Source organism: Schistocerca cancellata, chromosome 4 (genome assembly GCF_023864275.1).
Source record: "Schistocerca cancellata isolate TAMUIC-IGC-003103 chromosome 4, iqSchCanc2.1, whole genome shotgun sequence".
NCBI lineage: Eukaryota > Metazoa > Arthropoda > Insecta > Orthoptera > Acrididae > Schistocerca > Schistocerca cancellata.
Window position 1 is genome coordinate 293,306,515 of NC_064629.1, and position 17,792 is coordinate 293,324,306.

Here is a 17,792-nt window from a genome sequence, read left to right on the forward strand (position 1 = left end):
ATATGGGAAAAACGCAAATATGGGATAAACGCAAATATGGGAGAAACGTAAATATGTGAAAAACGAAAATATGGGAAAAACGCAGATATGGGAAAAACGCAAATATGGGAAAAACACAAATATGGGAAAAATGCAAATATGGGAAAAACGCAAATATGTGAAAAATGCAAATATGGGAAAAACGCAAACATGGGAAAAACGCAAATATGGGAAAAACGCAAATATGGGAAAAATGCAAATATGGGAAATACGCAAATATGGGAAATACGCAAATATGGGAAAAACGCAAATAAGGCGAAAACGCAAATATAGCAAAAATGCAAATATGGCAAAGACACAAATATGGCAAAGACACAAATATGGCAAAGACATAAATATGGCAATAAGGCAAATATGGGAAAGACGCAAATATGGGAAAAACGCAAATATGGGAAAGACGCAAATATGGGAAATACGCAAATATGGGAAAAAGGAAAAATATGGGAAAAACACAAATATGGCAAAAACGCAAATATGGGAAAAACGCAAATATGGGAAAAACGCAAATATGGGGAAAATGCAAATATGGGAGAAGATAAAATTGTGGTACAGCTTGACAAGAGGAAAGAATCGGTTGGTAGGACATAGTCTGAATAGTCAAAGGTTCACGAAATATATGAGAAACGCAAATATGGGAAAACGCAAATATGGGAAAAACGTAAATATTGGAAAAACGCAAATACGGCAAAACTGCAAATATGGCAAAGACGCAAATATGGGAAAAACGCAAATATGGGAAAGACGAAAATATGGGAAAGACGCAAATATGGGAAAGACGCAAATATGGGAAAGACACAAATATGGGAAAGACGCAAATATGGGAAAGATGCAAAAATGGGAAAGACGCAAGTATGGGAAGAACGTAAATTTGGAAAAAACGCAAATATGCGAAAAACGCAAAATGGGAAAAACGCAAATACAGGAAAAACGCAAATATGGGAAAAACGCAAATATGGGAAAAACGCAAATATGCCAAAAACGCAAATACAGTTAAAACGCAAATATAGGAAAAACCCAAATATGGCAAAAACGCAAATATGGCAAAAACGCAAATATGGCAAAAACGCAAATATGGCAAAAACGCAAAAATGGCAAAAACGCAAATATGGGAACAACGCAAATATGGGAAAGACGCAAATATGGGAAAAAACTAAATTTGGGAAAAACGCAAATATTCGAAAAACGCAAAATGGGAAAAACGCAAATATAGGAAAAACGCAAATATGGGAAAAACGCAAATATGGTTATAACGCAAATATGGTTAAAACGCAAATATGGCAAAAAAGCAAATATGGCAAAAACGCAAATATGGCAAAAACGAAAATATGGCAAAAACGGAAAATATGAAAAAAACGGGAATATGGCAAAAACGCAAATATGGCAAATCGCAAATATGACAAATCGCTAATATGGGATAAACGCAAATATGGGAAAAGCGCAAATATGGCAAATCGCAAATATAACAAATCGCAAATATGGGAAAAACGCAAATAAGGGAAAAAAATATTGCAAAACCGCAATTTTTGGAAAAACGCAAATATGGGAAAAACGCAAATATGGGAAAATTGCAAATATGGGAGAAGATAAACTTGTGGTACAACTTGACAAGAGGAAAGAATCGGTGGGTAAGACATAGTCTGAATAGTCAAAGGTTCACGAAATATATGAGAAACGCAAATATGGGAAAAACGCAAATATGGGAAAAACGCAAATAGGGCAAAACCGCAAATATGGCAAAGATGCAAATATGGGAAAGACACAAATATGGGAAAGACACAAACATGGGAAAGACGTAAATATGGGAAAGACGCAAATATGGGAAAGACGCAAATATGGAAAAGACGCAAATAAGGGAAAAACACAAATATGGGAAAAAGGCAAAATATGGGAAAAACGCAAATATGGGAAAAACGCAAATATGGCAAAAACGCAAATATGGGAAAAACGCAAATATGGCGAAAACGCAAATATAGCAAAAATGCAAATATGGCAAGGACACAAATATGGCAAAGACACAAATATGGCAAAGACATAAATATGGCAAAAAGGCAAATATGGGAAAGACGCAAATATAGGATAAACGCAAATATGGGAAAAACGCAAATATGGGAAAAACGCAAATATGGGAAAAACACAAATATGGGAAAACCAAATTTGGGAAAAACGCAAATATGGGAAAGATGCAAATACGGCAAAAACGCAAATATGGGAAAAACGCAAATCGGGGAAAAACGCTAATATGAGAAAAACGCAAATATGGCGAAAACGCAAATATGGCAAAAACGCAAATATGGGAAAAATTCAAATATGACAAAAACGCAAATATAGCAAAAACGCAAATATCTCAAAGACACAAATATGACAAAGACGCAAATATGGGAAAGACGCAAATATGGGAAAGACGCAAATATGGGAAAGACGCAAATATGGGAGAGACGCATATATGGGAAAGACGCAAATATGGGAAAGACACAAATATGGGAAAGACGCAAATATGGGAAAGATGGAAATATGGGAAAGACGCAAATATGGGGAAAACGTAAATTTGGGAAAAACGTAAATATGCGAAAAACTCAAAATGGGAAAAAAGCAAATATAGGAAAAACGCAAATTTGGGAAAAACGCAAATATGGGAAAAACGCAAATATGGGAAAAACGCAAATATGGAAAAAACGCAAATATAGTTAAAACGCAAATATAGGAAAAACCCAAATATGGCTGAAACGCAAATATGGCAAAAACGCAAATATGGCAAAAACGCAAATATGGCAAAGATGCAAATATGGCAAAAACGTAAATAAGGCAAAAACGCAAATATGGCAAAAACGCAAATATGGGAAAAACGCAAATATGGGAAAACGCAAATATGGGAGAAACGTAAATATGGGAAAAACGAAAATATGGGAAAAACGCAGATATGGGAAAAACGCAAATATGGGAAAAACACAAATATGGGAAAAATGCAAATATGGGAAAAACGCAAATATGTGAAAAATGCAAATATGGGAAAAACGCAAATATGGCAAAAACGCAAATATGGGAACAACGCAAATATGGGAAAAACGCAAATATGGTTATAACGCAAATATGGTTAAAACGCAAATATGGCAAAAAAGCAAATATGGCAAAAACGCAAATATGGCAAAAACGAAAATATGGCAAAAACGGAAAATATGAAAAAACGGGAATATGGCAAAAACGCAAATATGGCAAATCGCAAATATGACAAATCGCAAATATGGGATAAACGCAAATATGGGAAAAACGCAAATATGGGAAAATTGCAAATATGGGAGAAGATAAACTTGTGGTACAACTTGACAAGAGGAAAGAATCGGTGGGTAAGACATAGTCTGAATAGTCAAAGGTTCACGAAATATATGAGAAACGCAAATATGGGAAAAACGCAAATATGGGAAAAACGCAAATAGGGCAAAACCGCAAATATGGCAAAGATGCAAATATGGGAAAGACACAAATATGGGAAAGACACAAACATGGGAAAGACGTAAATATGGGAAGATGCAAATATGGGAAAGACGCAAATATGGAAAAGACGCAAATAAGGGAAAAACACAAATATGGGAAAAAGGCAAAATATGGGAAAAACGCAAATATGGGAAAAACGCAAATATGGCAAAAACGCAAATATGGCAAAAACGCAAATATGGGAAAAACGCAAATATGGCGAAAACGCAAATATAGCAAAAATGCAAATATGGCAAGGACACAAATATGGCAAAGTCACAAATATGGCAAAGACATAAATATGGCAAAAAGGCAAATATGGGAAAGACGCAAATATAGGATAAACGCAAATATGGGAAAAACGCAAATATGGGAAAAACGCAAATATGGGAAAAACGCAAATATGGGAAAAACACAAATATGGGAAAACCAAATTTGGGAAAAACGCAAATATGGGAAAGACGCAAATACGGCAAAAACGCAAATATGGGAAAAACGCGAATCGGGGAAAAACGCTAATATGAGAAAAACGCAAATATGGCGAAAATGCAAATATGGCAAAAACGCAAATATGGCAAAAATGCAAATATGACAAAAACGCAAATATAGCAAAAACGCAAATATGTCAAAGACACAAATATGGCAAAGACGCAAATATGGGAAAGACGCAAATATGGGAAAGACGCAAATATGAGAAAGACGCAAATATGGGAGAGACGCATATATGGGAAAGACGCAAATATGGGAAAGACACAAAAATGGGAAAGACGCAAATATGGGAAAGATGGAAATATGGGAAAGACGCAAATATGGGAAAAACGTAAATTTGGGAAAAACGCAAATATGCGAAAAACTCAAAATGGGAAAAAAGCAAATATAGGAAAAACGCAAATTTGGGAAAAACGCAAATATGGGAAATACGCAAATATGGGAAAAACGCAAATATGGGAAAAACGCAAATATGGAAAAAACGCAAATATAGTTAAAACGCAAATATAGGAAAAACCCAAATATGGCTGAAACGCAAATATGGCAAAAACGCAAATATGGCAAAAACGCAAATATTGCAAAGATGCAAATATGGCAAAAACGTAAATAAGGCAAAAACGCAAATATGGCAAAAACGCAAATATGGGAAAAACGCAAATATGGGAAAAACGCAAATATGGGAAAAACGCAAATATGGCGAAAACGCAAATATGGCAAAAACGCAAATATGGCAAAAATGCAAATATGACAAAAACGCAAATATAGCAAAAACGCAAATATGGGAAAAACGCAAATATGGGATAAACGCAAATATGGGAGAAACGTAAATATGGGAAAAACGAAAATATGGGAAAAACGCAGATATGGGAAAAACGCAAATATGGGAAAAACACAAATATGGGAAAAACGCAAATATGGGAAAAACGCAAATATGGGAAAAATGCAAATATGGGAAAAACGCAAACATGGGAAAAACGCAAATATGGGAAAAACGCAAATATGGGAAAAGTGCAAATTTGGGAAAAACGCAAATAAGGGAAGAGCGCTAATATGGGAAAAATGCAAATATGGGAAAAACGCAAATATGGGAAAAACGCAAATATGGGAAAAACGCAAATATGGGAAAAACATAGATATGGGAGAAACGCAGATATGGGAAAGACTCAGATATGGGAAAGACACATATATTGGAAAAACGCACACATGGGAAAATTGCAAATATGGGAAAATTGCAAATATGGGAAAAACGCAAATATGGGAAACACGCAAACATTGGAAAAACGCAAACATGGGAAAAACGCAAACATGGGAAAAACGCAAACATGGGAAAAACGCAAACCTGGGAAAAACGCAAACAGGGGAAATACGGATATACGGGAAAAACGCAAACAGGGGAAAAACTCACATATGGGAAAATCGCACATTCGGCAAAAACGCAAATGCGGGAAAAACGCATGCCGGACGGTGTGGCCGTGCGGTTAAAGGCGCTTCAGTCTGGAACCGCGTGACCGTTACGGTCGCAGGTTCGATTTCCCATATTTGCGTTTTTCCCATATTTGCGTCTTTGCCATATTTGCAGCTTTGCCATATTTGCGTTTTTCCAATATTTGCGTTTCTCCCATATTTGCGTTTTTCCCATATTTGCGTTTCTCATATATTTCGTGAACCTTTGACTATTCAGACTATGTCCTACCAACCGATTCTTTCCTCTTGTCAAGCTGTACCACAATTTTATCTTCTCCCATATTTGCATTTTCCCCATATTTGCGTTTTTCCCATATTTGTGTTTTTCCAATATTTGCGGTTTTGCCATATTTTTTTCGCATATTTGCGTATTTCCCACATTTGCGATTTGTCATATTTGCGATTTGCCATATCTGTGTTTTTGCCGTATTTACGTTTTTGCCATATTTGCTTTTTTGCCATATTTCCATTTCTGCCATATTTGCGTTTTTGTCATATTTGCGTTTCTGCCATAATTGCGTTTCTACCATATTTGCGTCTATGCCATATTTCTGTATTTGCCATATTTCCGTTTTTTCCTTATTTCCAATTTTGCCTTATTTCCGTTTTTGCCTTATTTTCGTTTTTGCCATATTTTCGTTTTAGCCATATTTTCGATTTTGCCATATTTCCGTTTATGCCATATTTCCGTTTTGTTCATATTTCCATTTTTGCCTTATTTGCGTTTTTGCCATATTTACGATTTGGCCATATTTTCGGTAATGCCATATTTGCGTTTTTGCCATATTTGCGTTTTTCCCATATTTGCGTTTTCCCGTATTTACGTTTTTCCCATATTTGCGGTTTCCCATATTTGCGTTTTTCCCATATTTGCGTTTTTCCCATATTTGCGTTTTTTCAATATTTGCGTTTTTCCTATATTTGCATTTTTCCCATATTTGCGTTATTGCCATATTCGCGTTTTTGCCTTATTCGCGTTTTTCCCATATTTGTGTTTTCCCCATATTTGCGTTTTCCCCCTTATTTGCGTTTTCCCCATATTTGCATCTCTCCCATATTTGCCTCTTGGCCATATTTACCTCTTTGCCATATTTGTGTCTTTCCCATATTTGCCTCTTGGCCATATTTGCCTCTTTGCCATATTTGTGTCTTTTCCATATTTGCGTTTTTGCCATATTTGCGTTTTTGCCATATTTGCGTTTTTGCCATATTTGCGTTTTTGCTATATTTGCGTTTTTCCCATATTTGCGTTTTTCCCATATTTTCGTTTTTCCCATATTTGCGTTTTTCTCATATTTGCGTCTTTTCCCATATTTGCGTCTTTCCCCATATTTGCGTCTTTCCCCATATTTGTGTCTTTCTCCATAATTGCGTCTTTCCCAATAAGTGCGTCTTTCCCATATTTGCGTTTCTCTAACATTACGTGAACCTTCGATGCTTCTGATTATGTCCTACCAACCTATTTTTGCCTCTTGTCAAGTTGTGATACAAATTGATCTTCTCCCAAATTTTCGTTTTTCCATATTTGCGATTTTCTCATATTTACGTTTTTCCCATATCGGCGTTTTTCAAATATTTGCGTTCTTCCCATATTTGCGTTTTTCAAATATTTGCGTTTTTCCCGTATTTTCGTTTTTCCCTTACCTGCGTTTTCCCCATATTAGCGTTTTTCCCATATTTGCGATTACCCCACATGTGCGTTTATCCCATATTTGAATTTATTCCATATTTGCGTTTTTCCCATATTTGCGTTTCTCCCATACCAGCGTTTTCCCCGTATGTGCGTTTTCCCCATATGTGTGTTTTTCACGCATGTGCGTTTTTCCCACATGTGCGTTTTTCAAAAACGGTTCAAACGGCTCTGTGCACTATGCGACTTAACTTCTGAGGTCATCAGTCGCCTAGAATTAAACCTAACTGACCTAAGGACATCACACACATCCATGCCCGAGGCAGGATTCGAACCTGCGAACATAGCGGTCACGCGGTTCCAGACTGAAGCGCCCTTAACCGCACGGCCACACCGGCCGGCATGCGTTTTTCCCGCATTTGCGTTTTTGCCGAATGTGCGTTTTTCCCATATGTGAGTTTTTCCCCTGTTTGCGTTTTTCCTGTATATCCGTTTTTCCCCTGTTTGCGTTTTTCCCCTGTTTGCGTTTTTCCCAGGTTTGCGTTTTTCCCATGTTTGCGTTTTTCCCAGGTTTGCGGTTTTCCCATGTTTGCGTTTTTCCCATGTTTGCGTTTTTCCCATGTTTGCGTTTTTCCCATGTTTGCGTTTTTGCCATGTTTGCGTTTTTCCCATATTTGCGTTTTTCCCATGTTTGCGTCTTTCCCATGTTTGCGCCTTTCCCATGTTTGCGTCTTTCCCATATTTGCGTTTTTCCCGTATTTGCGTTTTTCCCATATTTGCGATTTTCCCATATTTGCGTTTTTGCCATATTTGCGTTTTTTCCATATTTGCGTTTTTTCCATTTTTGCGTTTTTCCCATATTTGCGTTTTTCCCATATCTGCGTTTTTCCCATATCTGCGTTTTTGCCATATTTGCGTTTTTCCCATATTTGCGTTTCTCCCATTTTTGCGTTTTTCCCATATTTGCGTTTTTCCCATATTTGCTTTTATCCAATATTTGCGCTTTCCTATATTTGCCTTTTTGCCATATTTAAATCTTTGCCATATTTGTGTCTTTGAGATATTTGCGTTTTTGCTATATTTGCGTTTTTGTCATATTTCCATTTTTGCCATATTTGCGTTTTTGCCATAGTTGCGTTTTCGACATATTTGCGTGTTTCCCATATTTGCGTTTTTCCCATATTTGCGTTTTTCCCACATTTGCGTTTTTGCCATATTTGCGTTTTTTCCATATTTGCGTTTTTTCCATTTTTGCGTTTTTCCCATATTTGCGTTTTTCCCATATTTGCGTTTTTCCCATTTTTGCGTTTTTTCCATATTTGCGTTTTCCAAATATTTGCGTTTTTTGCATATTTGCGTTCTTCCCATATTTGCGTTTTTCCCATATTTGCGATTTTCCATATTTGCGTTTTTCCCATATTTGCGTTTTTGCCATATTTGCGTTTTTCCCATATTTTGCCTTTTCCCCATATTTGCGTATTTCCCATATTTGCGTCTTTCCCATATTTGCGTCTTTCCCATATTTGCGTCTTTCCCATATTTGCGTCCTTCCCATATTTGCGTCTTTCCCATATTTGCGTCTTTCCCATATTTGCGTCTTTGCCATATTTGCGGTTTTGCCATATTTGCTTTTTTCCCATATTTGCGTTTTTCCCATATTTGCGTTTTTCATATATTTCGTGAAGCTTTGACTATTCAGACTATGTTCTACCGTCCGATTCTTTCCTCTTGTCAAGTGTACCACAAGTTTATCTTTTCCCATATTTGCATTTTTCCCATATTTGCGTTTTTCCCATATTTGCGTTTTTCCAAAAATTGCAGTTTCGCCATATTTTTTACGTTATTTGCGTTTTTCCCATATTTGCGATTTGTCATATTTGCGATTTGCCATATTTGCGTTTTTCCCATATTTGCGTTTTTCCCATATTTGCGTTTCTTTCATATTTGCGTTTTTCCCATATTTGCGTCTTTCCCATATTTGCGTTTATCCCATATTTGGTTTTTCCCATATTTGCACTTTTCCGATATTTGTGTTTATCCCATATTTGTTTCTTTCCCATATTTGCCTTTTTGCCATATTTATGTCTTTGCCATATTTGTGTCTTTGCCATATTTGCATCTTGTTATATTTGCGTTTTTGTCATATTAGCATTTTTGCCAAATTTGCGTTTTTGCCATATTTGCGATTTCGCCATATTTGCGTTTTTCCCATATTTGCGTTTTTCCCATATTTGCGTTTTTGCCATATTTGCGTTTTTCCCATATTTACGTTGTTGCCATATTTGCGTTTTTCCCATATTTGCGTTTTTCCCATAATTGCGTTTTTCCCATATTTGCGTTTTTCCCATATTTGCGTTTTTCCCATATTTGGTTTTTCCCATATTTTGCCTTTTTCCCATATTTGCGTTTTTCAAATATTTGCATCTTTCCCAGATTTGCGTCGTTCCAATATTTGCGTCTTTACCATATTTGCGTCTATCCCATATTTGCGTTTTTCCCATATTTGCGTTTTTCCCATATTTGCGTTTTTTCAATATTTGCGTTTTTCCTATATTTGCATTTTTCCCATATTTGCGTTATTGCCATATTCGCGTTTTTGCCTTATTCGCGTTTTTCCCATATTTGTGTTTTCCCCATATTTGCGTTTTCCCCCTTATTTGCGTTTTCCCCATATTTGCATCTCTCCCATATTTGCCTCTTGGCCATATTTACCTCTTTGCCATATTTGTGTCTTTCCCATATTTGCCTCTTGGCCATATTTGCCTCTTTGCCATATTTGTGTCTTTTCCATATTTGCGTTTTTGCCATATTTGCGTTTTTGCCATATTTGCGTTTTTGCCATATTTGCGTTTTTGCTATATTTGCGTTTTTCCCATATTTGCGTTTTTCCCATATTTTCGTTTTTCCCATATTTGCGTTTTTCTCATATTTGCGTCTTTTCCCATATTTGCGTCTTTCCCCATATTTGCGTCTTTCCCCATATTTGTGTCTTTCTCCATAATTGCGTCTTTCCCAATAAGTGCGTCTTTCCCATATTTGCGTTTCTCTAACATTACGTGAACCTTCGATGCTTCTGATTATGTCCTACCAACCTATTTTTGCCTCTTGTCAAGTTGTGATACAAATTGATCTTCTCCCAAATTTTCGTTTTTCCATATTTGCGATTTTCTCATATTTACGTTTTTCCCATATCGGCGTTTTTCAAATATTTGCGTTCTTCCCATATTTGCGTTTTTCAAATATTTGCGTTTTTCCCGTATTTTCGTTTTTCCCTTACCTGCGTTTTCCCCATATTAGCGTTTTTCCCATATTTGCGATTACCCCACATGTGCGTTTATCCCATATTTGAATTTATTCCATATTTGCGTTTTTCCCATATTTGCGTTTCTCCCATACCAGCGTTTTCCCCGTATGTGCGTTTTCCCCATATGTGTGTTTTTCACGCATGTGCGTTTTTCCCACATGTGCGTTTTTCAAAAACGGTTCAAACGGCTCTGTGCACTATGCGACTTAACTTCTGAGGTCATCAGTCGCCTAGAATTAAACCTAACTGACCTAAGGACATCACACACATCCATGCCCGAGGCAGGATTCGAACCTGCGAACATAGCGGTCACGCGGTTCCAGACTGAAGCGCCCTTAACCGCACGGCCACACCGGCCGGCATGCGTTTTTCCCGCATTTGCGTTTTTGCCGAATGTGCGTTTTTCCCATATGTGAGTTTTTCCCCTGTTTGCGTTTTTCCTGTATATCCGTTTTTCCCCTGTTTGCGTTTTTCCCCTGTTTGCGTTTTTCCCAGGTTTGCGTTTTTCCCATGTTTGCGTTTTTCCCAGGTTTGCGGTTTTCCCATGTTTGCGTTTTTCCCATGTTTGCGTTTTTCCCATGTTTGCGTTTTTCCCATGTTTGCGTTTTTGCCATGTTTGCGTTTTTCCCATATTTGCGTTTTTCCCATGTTTGCGTCTTTCCCATGTTTGCGCCTTTCCCATGTTTGCGTCTTTCCCATATTTGCGTTTTTCCCGTATTTGCGTTTTTCCCATATTTGCGATTTTCCCATATTTGCGTTTTTGCCATATTTGCGTTTTTTCCATATTTGCGTTTTTTCCATTTTTGCGTTTTTCCCATATTTGCGTTTTTCCCATATCTGCGTTTTTCCCATATCTGCGTTTTTGCCATATTTGCGTTTTTCCCATATTTGCGTTTCTCCCATTTTTGCGTTTTTCCCATATTTGCGTTTTTCCCATATTTGCTTTTATCCAATATTTGCGCTTTCCTATATTTGCCTTTTTGCCATATTTAAATCTTTGCCATATTTGTGTCTTTGAGATATTTGCGTTTTTGCTATATTTGCGTTTTTGTCATATTTCCATTTTTGCCATATTTGCGTTTTTGCCATAGTTGCGTTTTCGACATATTTGCGTGTTTCCCATATTTGCGTTTTTCCCATATTTGCGTTTTTCCCACATTTGCGTTTTTGCCATATTTGCGTTTTTTCCATATTTGCGTTTTTTCCATTTTTGCGTTTTTCCCATATTTGCGTTTTTCCCATATTTGCGTTTTTCCCATTTTTGCGTTTTTTCCATATTTGCGTTTTCCAAATATTTGCGTTTTTTGCATATTTGCGTTCTTCCCATATTTGCGTTTTTCCCATATTTGCGATTTTCCATATTTGCGTTTTTCCCATATTTGCGTTTTTGCCATATTTGCGTTTTTCCCATATTTTGCCTTTTCCCCATATTTGCGTGTTTCCCATATTTGCGTCTTTCCCATATTTGCGTCTTTCCAATATTTGCGTCTTTCCCATATTTGCGTCCTTCCCATATTTGCGTCTTTCCCATATTTGCGTCTTTCCCATATTTGCGTCTTTGCCATATTTGCGGTTTTGCCATATTTGCTTTTTTCCCATATTTGCGTTTTTCCCATATTTGCGTTTTTCATATATTTCGTGAAGCTTTGACTATTCAGACTATGTTCTACCGTCCGATTCTTTCCTCTTGTCAAGTGTACCACAAGTTTATCTTTTCCCATATTTGCATTTTTCCCATATTTGCGTTTTTCCCATATTTGCGTTTTTCCAAAAATTGCAGTTTCGCCATATTTTTTACGTTATTTGCGTTTTTCCCATATTTGCGATTTGTCATATTTGCGATTTGCCATATTTGCGTTTTTCCCATATTTGCGTTTTTCCCATATTTGCGTTTCTTTCATATTTGCGTTTTTCCCATATTTGCGTCTTTCCCATATTTGCGTTTATCCCATATTTGGTTTTTCCCATATTTGCACTTTTCCGATATTTGTGTTTATCCCATATTTGTGTCTTTCCCATATTTGCCTTTTTGCCATATTTATGTCTTTGCCATATTTGTGTCTTTGCCATATTTGCATCTTGTTATATTTGCGTTTTTGTCATATTAGCATTTTTGCCAAATTTGCGTTTTTGCCATATTTGCGATTTCGCCATATTTGCGTTTTTCCCATATTTGCGTTTTTCCCATATTTGCGTTTTTGCCATATTTGCGTTTTTCCCATATTTACGTTGTTGCCATATTTGCGTTTTTCCCATATTTGCGTTTTTCCCATAATTGCGTTTTTCCCATATTTGCGTTTTTCCCATATTTGCGTTTTTCCCATATTTGGTTTTTCCCATATTTTGCCTTTTTCCCATATTTGCGTTTTTCAAATATTTGCATCTTTCCCAGATTTGCGTCGTTCCAATATTTGCGTCTTTACCATATTTGCGTCTATCCCATGTTTGCGTCTTTCCCATATTTGCGTCTTTGCCATATTTGCGGTTTTGCCATATTTGCGTTTTTCCCATATCAGCGTTTTCCCCGTATGTGCGTTTTCCCCATATGTGCGTTTTTCCCGCATGTGCGTTTTTCCCACATGTGCGTTTTACAAAAACGGTTCAAACGGCTCTGTGCACTATGCGACTTAACTTATGAGGTCATCAGTCGCCTAGAATTAAACCTAACTAACCTAAGGACATCACACACATCCATGCCCAAGGATGGAAAAACGAAAATATGGCAAAAACGCAAATATGGGAAAAACGCAAATATGGCAAAAACTCAAATATGGGAAAAACATAAATATGGGAAAAACTAAAATAAGGCGAAAACGCAAACATAGCAAAAATGCAAATATGGCAAAGACACAAATATGGCAAAGACACAAATATGGCAAAGACATAAATATGGCAAAAAGGCAAATATGGGAAAGACGCAAATATAGGATAAACGCAAATATGTGAAAAAACGCAAATATGGGAAAAACACAAATATGGGAAAGACGCAAATATGGGAAAGACGCAAATATGGGAAATACGCAAATATGAGAAAAAGGCAAAATATGGGAAAAACACAAATATGGCAAAAACGCAAATATGGGAAAAACGCAAATATGTAAAAAACGCAAATATGGGGAAAATGCAAATATGGGAGAAGATAAAATTGTGGTACCGCTTGACAAGAGGAAAGAAACGGTTGGTAGGACATAGTCTGAATAGTCAAAGGTTCACGAAATATATGAGAAACGCAAATATGGGAAAAACGCAAATATGGGAAAAACGCAAATATTGGAAAAACGCAAATATGGCAAAACTGCAAATATGGCAAAGACGCAAATATAAGAAAAACGGAAATATGGGAAAGACGCAAATATGGGAAAGACGCAAATATGGGAAAGACGCAAATATGGGAAAGACACAAATATGGGAAAGACGAAAATATGGGAAAGATGCAAATATGGGAAAGACGCAAGTATGGGAAGAACGTAAATTTGGAAAAAATGCAAATATGCGAAAAACGCAAAATGGGAAAAACGCAAATATAGGAAAAACGCAAATATGGGAAAAACGCAAATATGGTTATAACGCAAATATGGTTAAAACGCAAATATGGCAAAAACGCAAATATGGCAAAAACGCAAATATGGGAAAGACGCAAATATGGGAAAAAACTAAATTTGGGAAAAACGCAAATATTCGAAAAACGCAAAATGGGAAAAACGCAAATATAGGAAAAACGCAAATGTGGGAAAAACGCAAATATGGTTATAACGCAAATATGGTTAAAACGCAAATATGGCAAAAAAGCAAATATGGCAAAAACGCAAATATGGCAAAAACGAAAATATGGCAAAAACGGAAAATATGAAAAAAACGGGAATTTGGCAAAAACGCAAATATGGCAAATCGCAAATATGACAAAACGCAAATATGGGATAAACGCAAATATGGGAAAAACGCAAATATGGCAAGTCGCAAATATGACAAATCGCAAATATGGGAAAGACACAAATATGGGAAAGACGTAAATATGGGAAAGACGCAAATATGGGAAAGACGCAAATATGGAAAAGACGCAATTATGGGAAAAACACAAATATAGGAAAAAGGCAAAATATGGGAAAAACGCAAATATGGGAAAAACGCAAATATGGCAAAGAGGCAAATATGGGAATGACGCAAATATGGGAAAAACGCAAATATGGAAAAACGCAAATATGGCAAAAACGCAAATATGGCATTAACGAAAATAAGGCCAAATCGCAAATATGGCAAAAACGCAAATTGGCAAAAACAGAAATATGAAAAAAACGGAAATATGGCAGAAATGCAAATATGGCAAAAAAGGAAATATGCCAAAAACGCAAATACGGCAAAAACACAAATATGGCAAATCGCAAATATGACAAATCGCAAATGTGGGAAATATGCAAATATGCGAAAGAAATATGGCAAAACAGCAAATATTGGAAAAACACAAATATGGGAAAAACGCAAGAATGGGGAAAATGCAAATATGGGAGAAGATAAAATTGTGGTACAGCTTGACAAGAGGAAAGAATCGGTTGGTAGGACATAGTCTGAATAGCCAAAGGTTCACGAAATATATGAGAAACGCAAATATGGGAAAAACGCAAATATTGGAAAAACGCAAATATGGCAAAACTGCAAAAATGGCAAAGACGCAAATATGGGAAAAACGCAAATATGGCAAAGATGCAAATATGGGAAAGACACAAATATGGGAAAGACGCAAATATGTGAAAGACACAAATATGGGAAAAAGGCAAAATATGGGAAAAACGCAAATATGGGAAAAACGCAAATATGGGAAAAACGCAAATATGGAAAAAACGCAAATATGGAAAACGCAAATATGGAAAAAACGCAAATATGGGAAAAACGCAAATATGGGAAAAACGCAAATATGGCAAAAACGCAAATATGGGAAAAACGCAAATATGGGAAAAACGCAAATATGGGAAAAACATAAATATGGGAAAAACGCAAATAAGGTGAAAACGCAAATATAGCAAAAATGCAAATATGGCAAAGACACAAATATGGCAAAGTCATAAATATCGCAAAAAGGCAAATATGGGAAAGACGCAAATATAGGATAAACGCAAATATGGGAAAAACGCAAATATGGGAAAAACGCAAATATGGGAATAACGCAAATATGGGAAAGACGCAAATATGGGAAATACGCAAATATGGGAAAAAGGCAAAATATGGGAAAAACACAAATATGGCAAAAACGCAAATATGGGAAAAGCGCAAATATGGGAAAAACGCAAATATGGGGAAAATGCAAATATGGGAGAAGATAAAATTGTGGTACAGCTGGACAAGAGGAAAGAATCGGTTGGTAGGACATAGTCTGAATAGTCAAAGGTTCAGGAAATATATGAGAAACGCAAATATGGGAAAAACGCAAATATGGGAAAAACGCAAATATTGGAAAAACGCAAATATGGCAAAACTGCAAATATGGCAAAGACGCAAATGTGGGAAAAACCCAAATATGGGAAAAACGCAAATATGGGAAAGACGAAAATATGGGAAAGATGCAAATATGGGAAAGACGCAAGTATGGGAAGAACGTAAATTTGGAAGAAACGCAAATATGCGAAAAACGCAAAATGGGAAAAACGCAAATATAGGAAAAACGCAAAAATGGGAAAAACGCAAATATGGGAAAAACGCAAATATGGCAAAAACGCAAATATTGGTAAAACGCAAATATAGGAAAAACCCAAATATGGCAAAAACGCAAATATGGCAAAAACGTAATTATGGCAAAGAGGCAAATATGGCAAAAACGCAAATATGGCAAAAACGCAAATATGGCAAAAACGCAAATATGGGAAAAACGCAAATATGGGAAAGACGCAAATATGGGAAAAAACTAAATTTGGGAAAAACGCAAATATTCGAAAAACGCAAAATGGGAAAAACGCAAATATAGGAAAAACGCAAATATGGGAAAAACGCAAATATGGTTATAACACAAATATGGTTAAAACGCAAATATGGCAAAAAAGCAAATATGGCAAAAACGCAAATATGGCAAAAACGCAAATATCGGAAAAACGGAAATATGAAAAAAACGGAAATATGGCATAAACGGAAATAGGGCAAAATCGAAAATATGGCAAAAACGAAAATATGGCAAAAACGAAAATAAGGCATAAACGGAAATAAGGCAAAATTGGAAATAAGGAAAAAACAGAAATATGGCAAATACAGAAATATGGCATAGACGCAAATATGGCAGAAACGCAATTATGGCAGAAACGCAAATATGACAAAAACGAAAATATGGCAGAAATGCAAATATGGCAAAAAAGAAAATATGGCAAAAACACAAATACGGCAAAGACACAAATATGGCAAATCGCAAATATGACAAATCGCAAATGTGGGAAATACGCAAATATGCGAAAAAAATATGGCAAAACCGCAAATATTGGAAAAACACAAATATGGGAAAAACGCAAATATGGGGAAAACGCAAATATGGGAGAAGATAAAATTGTGGTACAGCTTGACAAGAGGAAAGAATCGGTTGGTAGGACATAGTCTGAATAGTCAAAGGTTCACGAAATATATGAGAAACGCAAATATGGGAAAAACGCAAATATGGGAAAAACGCAAATATTGGAAAATTGCAAATATCGCAAAGCTGCAAATATGGCAAAGACGCAAATATGGGAAAAACGCAAATATGGGAAAGACGCAAATATGGGAAAGACGAAAATATGGGAAAGACGCAAATATGGGAAAGACAGAAATACGGGAAAGACGCAAATATGGGAAAGATGCAAATATGGGAAAGACGCAAGTATGGGAAGAACGTAAATTTGGGAAAAACACAAATATGCGAAAAACGCAAAATTGGAGAAATGCAAATATAGGAAAAACGCAAATATGGGAAAAATGCAAATATGGGAAAAACGCAAATATGGGAAAACGCAAATATGGAAAAAACGCAAATATGGTTATAACGCAAATATTGTTAAAAAGCAAATATGGCAAAAAAGCAAATATGGCAAAAACGCAAATACGGCAAAAACGAAAATATGGCAAAAACGTAAAATATGAAAAAAACGGAAATATGGCAAAAACGCAAATATGGCAAATCGCAAATATGACAAATCGCAAATATGGGAAAAACGCAAATATGGGAAAAACGCAAATATGGCAAATCGTAAACATGACAAATCGCAAATATGGGAAAAGCGCAAATATGGGAAAAAAATATTGCAAAACCGCAATTTTTGGAAAAACGCAAATATGGGAAAAACCCAAATATGGGAATAATGCAAATATGGGTGAAGATAAACTTGTGGTACAACTTGACAAGAGGAAAGAATCGGTTGGTAGGACAAAGTCTGAATAGTCAAAGGTTCA

General features: G+C 36.2%; 1 protein-coding gene across 1 annotated transcript; it reads left to right on the plus strand.

The window, feature by feature from the left end:
* Nucleotides 1-13,629: 13,629 nt before the first annotated feature.
* LOC126184131 (uncharacterized) lies at nt 13,630-14,244 on the plus strand. The gene has a single exon (XM_049926498.1). The coding sequence runs from the start codon at nt 13,630-13,632 to the stop codon at nt 14,242-14,244; it is 615 nt and encodes a 204-aa protein (XP_049782455.1).
* The last annotated feature ends 3,548 nt before the right edge of the window (nt 14,245-17,792 follow it).

Coding starts and splice junctions, on each gene's coding strand:
- LOC126184131 (XM_049926498.1), top strand. CDS start 13,630: ATGGGAAAAACGCAAATATGGGAAAAACGCAAATATTGGAAAAACGCA.